At 35.8% G+C, this 12,296-nt stretch overlaps 1 protein-coding gene across 5 annotated transcripts in view; it reads right to left on the bottom strand.

The window, feature by feature from the left end:
* Nucleotides 1–88: 88 nt before the first annotated feature.
* The window catches only part of LOC126849621 (uncharacterized), a 31,313-nt gene continuing 19,105 nt past the window's right edge, over nt 89–12,296 (bottom strand). For 2 of the 5 annotated variants that reach the window (XM_050591633.1, XM_050591623.1), the window contains exons 4-17: nt 10,050–10,147; nt 9,857–9,980; nt 9,134–9,365; nt 8,309–8,785; nt 7,554–7,598; nt 6,824–7,336; nt 5,160–5,603; nt 4,441–4,583; nt 4,282–4,359; nt 3,678–4,020; nt 3,128–3,332; nt 2,853–3,040; nt 1,634–1,803; nt 89–622 (exon numbers count right to left, since the gene is read on the bottom strand). In XM_050591633.1, the coding sequence (XP_050447590.1) occupies nt 185–622; nt 1,634–1,803; nt 2,853–3,040; nt 3,128–3,332; nt 3,678–4,020; nt 4,282–4,359; nt 4,441–4,583; nt 5,160–5,603; nt 6,824–7,336; nt 7,554–7,598; nt 8,309–8,785; nt 9,134–9,365; nt 9,857–9,980; nt 10,050–10,147 (3,498 nt within the window). In that variant the 3' untranslated portion in view covers nt 89–184. Of the gene's footprint in view, nt 623–872; nt 1,102–1,633; nt 1,804–2,852; nt 3,041–3,127; nt 3,333–3,677; nt 4,021–4,281; nt 4,360–4,440; nt 4,584–5,159; nt 5,604–6,823; nt 7,337–7,553; nt 7,599–8,308; nt 8,786–9,133; nt 9,366–9,856; nt 9,981–10,049; nt 10,148–12,296 lie in introns of all 5 variants that reach the window. The other 3 variants (XM_050591650.1, XM_050591641.1, XM_050591659.1) reach the window with 3 other exon arrangements.

Here is a 12,296-nt window from a genome sequence, read left to right as displayed (position 1 = left end):
CTGTTACTAACTCAGATATAATATATATATATCTCATATATATATATATATATATATATATATATATATATATATATATATATATATATATATATATATATATATATATACATACATACACACAAGTTATTTCAGTGAGGTTTCTCGATTAAATCGTTCTATCGTGTGATACGCGGTCTAAATCCTACTTGGCCACCTGGCTGCCGTAATCCACGTACACACGCACGACCTCACCACTGTATTTTCGTTGACTGGGCATAAAGTAGAAGTCCGGCTGATTCGCTTGGGCACCTGCCGGATTGTGCATACTCCTGGCACGCCCGTAATGATCCCTGCGATCTTGCGTATAGTATCCAGGTTGGACAGGCGCCGAATGTCTGGCACCGGGCGCGCGAGGCAGGCTGTAGGTTGCTCTAGGTCCGACCATTCTATTTGGTCCATCGATGGTATCGTTACCGTTCATGATAGACATACCGTTACTAGTCATCATTTCTCTTGGTCTCGGCAGGCTGGAAACCGGTGGCGGCGGCGCCTTCTCCTCCGTTTCGAATGCTTCGAATGCAAAGTTTGTGTTTGCGCCGGAAGCATAGTCCTTCCAGGCATTGCTAGCGATCAAACGTTCCTATACAAAAAAAATGGCAAGTTCAGTGTCCGATGCTTGTCAATGATTACGAAAAATGAAAATAATTTTACTTATGCAAATTAATTTAATCATCTCATATTAGTGAAAAACAATAGACTTAGTAAAGCTTTATGGGAAGATGTGGGAACATACAAGAGAAAAAAAATGCGAAAAGAAAAGCTGGATTAGCAAGAAAAACTTTGATTAAAGAGCGAAAGAGAAGGTATGGGAAGAGTGTAATATTGCGCACCGGTTATACTCGACGAGGAGTTTTACCAGTTGGGATTAGCCCGATGCATTTCGGACGGAGCGTGTTGATGATGCCGAAGTTGGTGATGATGATGATGGTGGTGGTGATTATTGTTGTTGTGATGATGGTGATGGTGATCGCCGTTTTGTTCTCGATGGTACCGCGTCGCGTTCGTGCGATGAATCGGGTTGGGCGCATCGGAAGAAGCCAGAGGCAGCGAGTACACCCTCTTTTTTTGGTCGCGAGGAGCGCGGGTCATGCAACACAAGCGAAGCAATAGATGTTTGGGTTCATTAGGGGATGAAAGTGTATGTAGTTTGTACGCTACAAGATGTTCCAAGAAAAGAGGCATACGGGAACAATAAGACTATCCTTCAAACCATTCCATTTCAAAAAAAAGAATAAAAAAGGAAACAAACCAACATATTGTTCGAGATTTCGTGATTTAATTTGACATTTGTTCAGTTGTCGAGTATTTTAATTACTAATTACGACGTTAGTTATTAAATTATTAGATGTGAGAAAGTTATGGCAAATGCAAGAATTCAATCAAATGTTTTGCTTAAAAATTATTTTTTCTTCAGAAGTAAAATTTTTGGATACATTACACATGGTTTCTTGGAAGACGTTAGATATCAGATAAAATCGTTAGAGGCACAGCAGAACACAACACACTGAAAAAGGATCTGGGAATGCGAGAAAAGTGGAGAAAGAAAAAAAATATGCGAAGAAGAAAAAGTTTTAATACACACAGGACATACCTTGGTTGCTCTTCTTTTTGAGCTCCTGTAAAGAGTGCAACTAGCCTGCAATAATGCAAGGGCTAGCAAAGCTGCTACACAACCGACGACGATATAGAGCTTCGTCGCACCCAAAAATAAATCTGAAGAAGATGACCGATCGTTTTCATCTTCCGCCTCAATATCGTTCACTGGAAGCAAATTTATTATATTTATATTATATTCTGTCATTATGTATACTCTTGTTGATACATCGAAGGAGATGAAGAATATTTTAAACAATTCAAAACCTCCCTTTTTCCATCCTTCATACTTTATTTTATATTATTAACATTTTAAAAATGACGTTGTTTGAACTGTTTTAATTTAATTATGTGATTTTTAAAATTTTTAAATGATTGCTATGTTACATGCACTGTTAAGAAAAAATGAAGTTTAATTTTAACTTGAACTAGATATGAGAAAAGTGTTTCGGTTACAAGAAAAATAGAGAGAGGAAATGCTTTATAAACACATGCAATTATCTCTATATTAGTAAAGTAAACAAGATAGAAAAAAATGTTTTATACAAAAGTTGTAGGGTTCAGAGGGGGACATCTGATCTTGACCCTGACCTTGGGGTCAAATTTAGGAATCATTTTAAGGTCAACTTAATTTTCTTAAATGGAATCACCAATTTCTCATATCATATTCTTGTAGCTGCTAAGATCTTTTCAAAACACTATAATAAAATATTTTTTCATAAAGTATTTTTTGAGTTATGAGACTTGAAAAATCATATGCTGCGCGTAACACGGCAACATTTTTAATTCTATTTCTACTTTTAGCGCTACACAAGTACAACGGCGTGGACGTAGTAGTTTTTTATTCCCTTTGAAGTGCTTAATTAGCGCCTCACGTCTGCTGTGTTAAGAGCAGCATATGATTTTTCAAGTCTCATAACTCAAAAAGAACTTTATGAAAAAATATTTTATTATAGTGTTTTGAAAAGGACTTGATGCCAGCTACAAGAATATGATATGAGAAATTGGTAGTTCCCTTTAAGAAAATCAAGTTGACCTTAAAATGATTCCTAAATTTGACTCCAAGGTCAGGGTCAAGGTCACGATCAGGTATCCCCCTCTGAACCCTTACAACTTTTGTATAAAACATTTTTTTCCATCTTGCTTACTTTACAAGATATTTGCGTGTATTGATTAAAATGTCACCCTGTATATGTATATTGATTATAGATATTTACCTCGAGGTGCTCTGATTATTAAGTACTGCGGATCGACACTGAGCGCACCGACTTTGCCTGTCACCAATGCTTCGCGTAACGCTTTTTCTGCCTCTATCCTGGTGTCCGCAGCTTTCAAAGATCTGCCTTTAGCTTTGTTCTTGTCAAGGATTAGATTCATACGGGCAAACACACCTTGTTCGTTGTCTCTGAAAGGAGAGAAGAAAAAATAAAACACGTATAAACATCGCGCACATTGCTATTTTTCGATTTCTTCATATAGTACTTTGCCTTACTTTCGTAACTCATCAAGCCGGACTTGATAGTAGCCTGGCAGTTTTTCAAAGACTGGTCCAAAACTGTCTGATATCTTGTTCGAGATCAGTTCAAAGTCGGGACTGCCGGGTGCGGGAGTTATAAATCCATCGCCCAGATTAACGAGTTTGACTTCGATATCATAATGCAATCTCGGTGGCGCGTGCGTGGTTTGGTCTTCAATTTCTAGATAAAGAATATTTTTATTAAAATATAATCTTACATACTTTAGAATACAAAAAATTAGTATTTTAGAACACTTTAAGAATTTAATTATTAAACAATATAAAACGAAATTACAAAAAAAAAATTTTTTTTAACTAAAAAGATTACTATCAATTAATTAAACAACACAATCGTGATAAATTTAACAATGATGTATAATTAAATAGAAACAGATGAGGCAATTAATTAATAATATATCAAATGATACAACATACTCGCTAACGTCACTTCAAAAATTATATTAATAATCACACTAACAATTTTAGTAAGTCATAAAAATACAACAAATTTTTAGTCAATATTTACCTTCCAAGCCGCAGGACTTGATACATATTCTATCTGACGAAACAATCGGTTTTGCATCGTGTTTCCGAATCTTCTTATTGATCGGATTGAATATGCCACCTTTTACCGGGAACATCATGTACAAGCAGTGATCGTCGGTGAACGAAAGATCCCTGCTGTCCTCCGTAACACGTTTTCTCGAAAATTCGAGAGTAGTTACACCGTTTTCAATACGACCGCTGATGTTGTAGACGTCTTGCGAAGGATCTAGCAACGGCGCGTTGTAGCCGCTGATCCAAGTGTCCATCAAGAAAGCCCGACCGTTCGTCTTGTCGACCCAGCCAAGTACGGCATCGGTTTGCGACTACAAATTAAAAGGAAAATATCTATTGAAAAATCTATACACAAAATATTATTCTATCTATACTATTATTTATAAATTTTGCAAGTTCTGAAGTTTCTTTTTACGCGACACGCTTTCTTTCAACAGAGAATCGGTTAAATATAATGATTTTTTCAATGGTTAATTTTTACGACCGATTTATAATGCACAATTAAGCTTAGATATTAAAATGATTTATCGAGAGAGAACGCTTGAAAAATCCATATAACAAATTCTTCTTACCATGCTGCCGTCGTCGGAAAATCCAACTCCGGTCCACGTATTGGTATTCATCGTGGAAATTACGAATGTTATCAGATCCTATCGAGAAGAATTTCCATGATATTGATTTTGTCAGAGAGGAACCAGGCTTTGTTAAAGAAAAAATATGGGACAGATTACCTTTTTACCCTTGTACGTCCATTGTATAGCGTATTCGCAAGTGCCATTCTCTGGCAAACAATTCCTCGGATAACGCCACTGACCACCGCAGCGGCCATCTTGTAATGTTACACCACCGGCGAATTCCGGTTTTTTAGCTTCGTCTGAAACATCCGGATGTTACGCGCGAAATGATCAACGTGTTTGTCATAAAATGAAAAACTTTCGGGATTTTTTAAATGAAGTTTAATGAAGTAACTACAATATTTATAAAAATAACTGTGAAAAATAATTTTCGCGATTTTAACGGAATGCTAAATTGTGCTTCATTATACAGAGTGTTCCAGGGTTACTGCACTATTAATGACAAATTCTTGAGATCATTTTAAGATGATTTTTTCTCAGCAAAAATATCGAAATAATTTCTGTGTTATAAGTGATTCAGAAAGAAGAGTTTTTTATAAACTAAACTTTATAGAGAATTAAAACTACATTCTTTAATTAATTTCAGATAGAGAGAAAATTTTAATTTAAGGCTTACTTACAAGGATATATGATGGAAAAAATTGAAAATTTTTCAAAAAATGATGACTTCTTTCGACATTTTTCGCTAAAGAAAAATCGTCTTAAAATGATCTCAAAAATCTACTATTAGCTACAGATAATGCGGATAATTCTGGGCACTCTGTATAGCCTTGCGATTTGTGAATAAACGTGACAAGTTGACTAGAAGAACTCACCAAAGAAATTCATCGTCACCGCGCCTCTCTGCATTCCGTGGCCGTGATATTTAAGCTCGTCGATCTTGTAAAAGTCTTTGACGTTGGCCTTGGCCTTTTCGATACCGCTAGCCGGTTGATGCACGTATTTGCCCGGCTCTTGACCTTTCGCCCAAATCACATGCATATTGCCATCACGAATCTCGTGATCGGTTGGCTCCGCGGCGGCCAATTTCTTGCGGAAGAGCATCGTCGTGACACCATCGCGCTCGTAACCGAATGCGGCCGTCAAACTGTCCCTTCCGCCCCAATATTCGTCCTTGCGCGGCGTCGACCGATCCCTTGTGTAATAATCGCCGATCCTATAATTCGTCCCTCGCGCCATGCCGATTATAATGTCCGTGCAGTCCATCGGGTTGAAGTCGTGCTTAGGTGTGTACTTGTGTCCTGGTGCCGGTAACGATGCTTTTGGAGAACGCGAACATGTAAATTTAGTTAATGCAAAGCAAGAATATGCGAAATATTCGTCATGTAAAATGCCTATGATGAAATTGAATAATTAATTGAGAGAAATGCGTCCAATGTACTCTTTCCATCATTTGATTTTTTTATAACGTTCCTAAATTATACGAAGAATACGAGAATATACGAAGATTAAAATCCTATACATATATTATTTCAAAATTATTTAAATATTTTTTGAAATATAATATAAATAGTTTTTTTTTAATAATTTTCTTCCTACTTTTCATAATTATAATATTATTCTAACTTTAATTTGTTTTCAAATGCTTTTTATAATCGACAGAGGATTAATTATTCATCTGAATGGAATGAGTCGATGTTATGATAATGTAAGTTTGAATGATGGTCTTACAGTGTCGGTGAAAAATTGTGACGGGTAGAAATCGAGACACGAGCAAATTTCGTGTCGAAGTAAATGCATGCTATAATTTCGAATCTGTTATCGGTATATTTACAGGAGAAAAAATAAAAATTTCGGGTAAGTAGCAACGCGGGAAAAAAGGAGAGAGGGGAGGAGAAATGAAGACATAAGAAAAGAAGGACATAAGCATTATCGATATTATCTACAAATGTTTCTTTACACCACTACGTTAAGAACGCGATTGGCAAATTAAATGGAAATTTTTTATGCAAGGTCAGAACGCAGTTGCGTTAATATTTTGTAATCAATGCCGGTAGAAGCGACGCAGATGTCGCACGCACGGAATGGATTTTTCTCTAGCTTCTTATCAACACGCTAATTACGCTTTCTCGGCAAATATTTACCGTTACGGACCTCTCGTTCCAGTTATATAAAGTTTTCCTTTAAGGTTATCGTGCGAAAGTTGCGAATACCGAAAGTAATGTTGGATGATATACTACTGATCATTGTCGAGATGTTCCGATGGCTATCACTACAAGAGATTTTTTTATATTGATACTATTACGATTTTAAGATCAAATCTTTCTTCAACAAAAATAATATATTTATATGACATTTTGCGTAATACATGTCATATCAGAATTAAAAAGAAAAATTAACACAATCCTTTTGATGTAAAAATATTTCATTAAACGAGAGTTAAAAAGCAAAAATCTCTAGTAGCTCAAGAGTTAATGATATTATAGCATGGCGACTTTTATATGTGCGTAAACAAGCGTTAAATCGGTCCTTTCGTTACCTTTCGTCGCTCCCGACTTTGGTTCCGACTTCGAATTGGGTTCCGATTCAGATTTAGGTTCTGGTTCAGATTTAGGTTCCGGTTCAGATTTTGGTTCCGGTTCAGATTTTGGTTCCGGCTCGGATTTTGGTTCTAGCTCAGAATTAGGTTCTGGTTCGGATTTTGGTTCCGGTGCAGAATTCGGCTCCGGCTCGGATTTTGGCTCTGGCTCAGATTTCGGTTCTGGTTCGGATTTTGGCTCTGGCTCGGATTTTGGTTCTGGCTCGGATTTTGGCTCTGACTCGGATTTTGGCTTTGGCTCAGAGCTAGGTTCTGGCTTGGATTTCGGTTCTGGCTCAGATTTTGGTTCTGGTTCAGAGCTAGGTTCCGGTTCGGATTTCGGTTCTGGCTCAGAGCTAGGTTCCGGTTCGGATTTTGGTTCTGGTTCAGAGCTGGGTTCTGGCTCAGAGGTAGGTTCTGGCTCGGATTTCGGTTCTTGCCCGACGACAATGCTGGACTTGGCGATCGGTTTTCCTGTGCAACAAAGCATCGTACGTCGTGCGAACTACCTACTTATAGGGGCCATCACCTTGTGCGTCGTGTCTCGAAAAAAAGGAAATTACAAATCGTACAAAAGATTACTACAGGGACTACTAGGATATTTCGGACAAACTACATATTATTACTAAATTCTTGAATAAGCGAGCGACTCATTGGGACTATTCTGTGGACATAAATATACGATACATACCATTTGTAGATATCGTGATTGGTTCCGGAGATCTTCTCTTGCGACCTACGCAAAAAAATTAATCATCAATCAAAAAATGTCTCGCATAAATCATTAACAACAACAGGTACAAAGATCACGTTGTAAATAATTCATTTCACATTCTTCGGTTCAGAACATAAAGATTTTTTATGACAATTGACATCATATCACAAGTGTAACGACATAAAACAAATTCTGCTTTTAAAGAATTTATAATTCATATGCAGATAAAAATATTAAAATGTTATGTGTGTTTTTTTAATGTTTGTTCATAGTTCATGTAGTTATCTAATGCCAGATGTAATCCAAATGCGGATTATTGTTTGCATTATCATTTTTCTATGACTGAAATTTTTATGTAACTATGTGCTCCTTGAACTCCTACGTAGATCAAATATAACATGTCACAATACAACAGGTAATAATGCACATACAAGTAACAACATATTAGATTGTTTGCTGTGCGCAATAATAAAAAAAATATATAAGCATTCTTAAATGCCAATCACTTTTTTCTTCTCGTAATATAAAAACAATTTAATAAACATTTTTATACAAAAGTATTACAGGTTATAACAAATAATATAAATTTCAGAAAGAATATAGAATAAATTACATTACATTATAATGTAAGGGTAAAATTATAATTTTTAGAGATTACAATCCAGCAAATATAATGTCAAATATGTCTTTTCCGAAAAATAATGACACGAAAAAACGATCAAAAATCGTACCTTGCTTCGTGCTGACTTGATAAGTTACACTGGTTTGCACGGTAACGTCGGCATCTGGTCGTGAAGTTACGAATATTGCAACGTCCGCTTTAGCCGATCGTCTCTTTGCAATTGATTTCTCGCCTTCTATGCCGGGCTCTGGTTCTGGTTCTGGTTCTGGTACTGGTTCTGGTTCGGGTTCGGGTTCCGGTTCGGGTTCTGGTTTAGATTTTGGCTCCGTTTCGAGGACTGATTCCAATTTTGGTTCCGGCTGCGGAAGTGGTTCGGGTATATCCCTGATCATTGGAAAGGATCGACAGGTCGGTCCCAGATCGTCGGGTCTCCATCCAATAGCGATCCACGTTGTAGAATTGGCCATAAGGATACCCTCAAGCTCTTTGCTTTCCTTCAAGATTCTCCAGTAGAATATGATGTCATCGGAAAATCGCTTCATTGTGTAAGAGTCCAAGTCTATGTCAATGCTTTTCACCGGCGATCCTGAAAGTACAGTCACCGATACAAGAATGATTTAAAAAATGGCTATTAAAAATTTATCTTCAAATTTAAATCTGTTTTATTGCAAACCACGAATATATTAAGTATATATATGTCAAATGAAAATACCTTGTACGTGCTATACTATTCTTAAAAGATGAAGTTAATATAAGATAAAAGAAATTGAAATAATGAAAAAAAGAAGATAAAAGAAATTGGAGTAATGTAAAAAAAATATTTTCTATATTAGAAACTCTCTAATATCGAATGACGAGGTGGAGCACCGATTCGGTGCCAAGTGTCCCGGTCGCACGAGAAATTCTCGAAAGGAATTTGCGCGGTGAAACTTACTCTTCGCACAACCCGGACCGAACCAGCCGGTGTTGCAGTAGCAATGCTTGGTAGGCGCGGTCGTGCCATTATTGTCGATGCACGTGCCCTGAATACCGCAGTCCGAATCGTCCAGACATTCCTCCTTGAATTCGCACCTCGCGCCGTGATAAAGACGATCGCATCTGCACCTGCCCAGCAGGTAACGTCCATGACCGCTACAATCTTCCCGATAATCTTTCTTGTCACGAATCTGTCAGCAGCGAGATTATACACATAAATTAAAAAAAAATTACGGAGAAAATGTTTTCCCACAAACCGCAATAGAAAAATTAGTATTATTAATTTTTTTGTAGATGATAGCTAAGAGACCACATAATTCAATACATTGATAATATAAAAAAAACTCAAACTTGCACATTAATAATTGTGCGAATAATATAATATATTATTATTCTAAAAATAATTAATATATATATATATATATATATATATATATATATATATATATATTAATTCCTCGGTTTTATATAATCTCTATTAAAAGATTTCAAAATAGTTTCTTTATATAATTCTTTTTAAATTATAATTTTTTTTATTGTATTGAATAATCCCTATTTATTAATGCCGCTAAAAATAACTTACGTCTCAATTAATTCATTTAATTCACATTGATATCGTCTCAGTTTACATGTTAAACCATCACATTATTTAATAGAGTTATAGTCATCATGAAAAACTCACATCAATGTCGGCACACGACCAAAATCTGTAGCTGGAGCCCCATTCCTCGGCCTCCCGCAGCAGTCTGATGGTGCAGTCGGTACAGCTGAAATCTTGTGGCAGCTGCACGGCATAATTCTGTGCCCTAAAAATAAAAAATATCGCGTCAGATTTACGATAAATCAGAAAAGAGAGAGCGTCGTTGCGCACTTACGTAGCATCGTCTTCGACGAATTCGCTGTTTCGTGTGATGGGCGTCAGGTCGATCAGAGGTCTATCGTAAAAATCTAAGATCTGAAGCCGAAAGCCTCCCTGAAAAATAACGAATATTCATATTCATGTGTGAAAAGCGTCAAATATTTATTTGCTCTTAAAAATTAACTCTTGTTTACCCTTCAATTAAAATATTAATGGTTTTGTTTTATTTCGCTCATCTCTTTTCCAACAAAATATTGACATAGTCATCGCCCTATTTAACACGAAAGATTTAAACGTAAACTAAATAAGTAAAGATTCGGATTAAGTTTTTTATACGGAAAAGAGGTTCATGCATCTGTGGATTTTTCTATAGTTTGAAAAGTATGTTCTTGTCACACATAAAAGTCATGAAATGTTCAATGGATCATTTATATTTTGTCCATTCATGGCATTCATTCTGTTAAACTTATGGCTGTTCTCCGAGTTCCGCAATAAATGGCACATCATCACGTGGAAAAACGTCAGAGCGGTTTCGATACCAATCAGCGGAATTGATGCAAGTGGGTTCCATCAGTCATGCAAGATTTCTCGATCTTTTTCCTTATAACTCGACGAGTTGCAAGAAGCAAAGTGATTCGTTTCATCGTCCTTGCCATTTGTTATGCTGGTCTTAATGAAACAACAATATAATAACGGACTAGAACTTGTCTCCTTTGAATTTACTGACACAATTAATGCCGTTAATACACAATCGTTCATCAATGCATTATTTAAGCAATTATATAAAAACATGTACTAAAATAAATAAATATACACACACACACACATATGTATACATTGAATACAAAACCAGAAAACATAATTTTAATTAAACATTACATTAATTAAGAGCTGTGTCAATTATCGTATTATTTTTTTACTTGATCATCAATGGCATCAGCAACGAAACAGGTGGCAACATTTGCAGCTGCAACTCGAGATATCCGGATCATTCACACAAGTATGTATGCATCTCGGTCGTGGGCATAATTATTATCCGGATTCTGACACAAATATCTCGATCCGCATCGACATCAGAATGTCGATGAATAGCCGTTATATGGACTCGCATCGTACAAGCACATTATATGCATGAGCTACAATCGGACGTATCACTTCTGTCAACCCGTGAACGCGCGCCTCGCAATCTCGCGCTTGCAACACAATTTACGAAATTCATGCGCCGAATTAAAGAGCGTGGAAAGGTTCTCGTCCGTCGAATTAAGGAGGCTCCTCCTCCTGTCCCCCGCAAGGGTAATGACGGAATAATGACAGCGAGTTAATGGATGCCCTCGGCTGATTGATATGCGCCATCGGTTGCGACATCGTGAGATTCTTTATAATCGCATCGGCCCGAGCACCGTTAAGAAAGCGCCGATGCAAGTTCATAAACGTTATTGGGTAACATCCGTATCCGTCCGTGACGGCTTCGTAGGAGGAAACGACGTAAGGATTATCACGGGCCGATCTGCGGATGCAGATTGCGACCTCGTAATCGAGATATGCGATTCTCGGATCGGAAATTGATAATTTTAATTTGCACACGCAGATATATCTCCTTGGATAATCTCTGTCTCATTCTTTTTATATCTTCATTCCAATAAATTCTTGGATTCGATATTACGCATCCGGAAGGAAGAAGAAAATATTTTTACCATGTTTGAAATTGCGCAATCGCGGATTTTATTTTTTGATATAAATAAATAAATAAATTAAATTATTTATTTATTTATTAAAATTTTAATTTTGTTGTTAAAAAAAGCACTTTGTTTAAAATGAATTATTACTTTCTTATATTCTTTTATCGTTTATTAAGGAAATTTCTTTCTTATTTTTGATATAAATAAATTAATTAATTAAATATTTATTTATTTATTTATTTATATCAAAAAATAAGAAAGAAATTTCCTTTAATAAACGATAAAAGAATATAAGATAGTAACAGATTTTAAACAAAGTGCTTTTTTTAACAACAAAATTAAAATTTGAAAAATAGAAAAATTAAAGAATGCATGTGGTAAATAGAATTAAATAAACTATATATAATTTAATGTTTAAATTAATATGCAAAATATTATGATTAAACAGTTATCTTGTACGTACATATTTATTTTACTATAATAATATTATTATGGACTGTGCGATAATTAAATGCTACTTGATAAAGAAATCAATTTTCTTAATATCATAATTAATAGATTTAGATTAATAGATTTTTTTTCAA

This window comes from Cataglyphis hispanica, chromosome 1, assembly GCF_021464435.1.
Source record: "Cataglyphis hispanica isolate Lineage 1 chromosome 1, ULB_Chis1_1.0, whole genome shotgun sequence".
NCBI classification, from domain to species: Eukaryota; Metazoa; Arthropoda; class Insecta; order Hymenoptera; family Formicidae; genus Cataglyphis; species Cataglyphis hispanica.
This window is presented reverse-complemented; position numbering and strand designations above follow the sequence as displayed.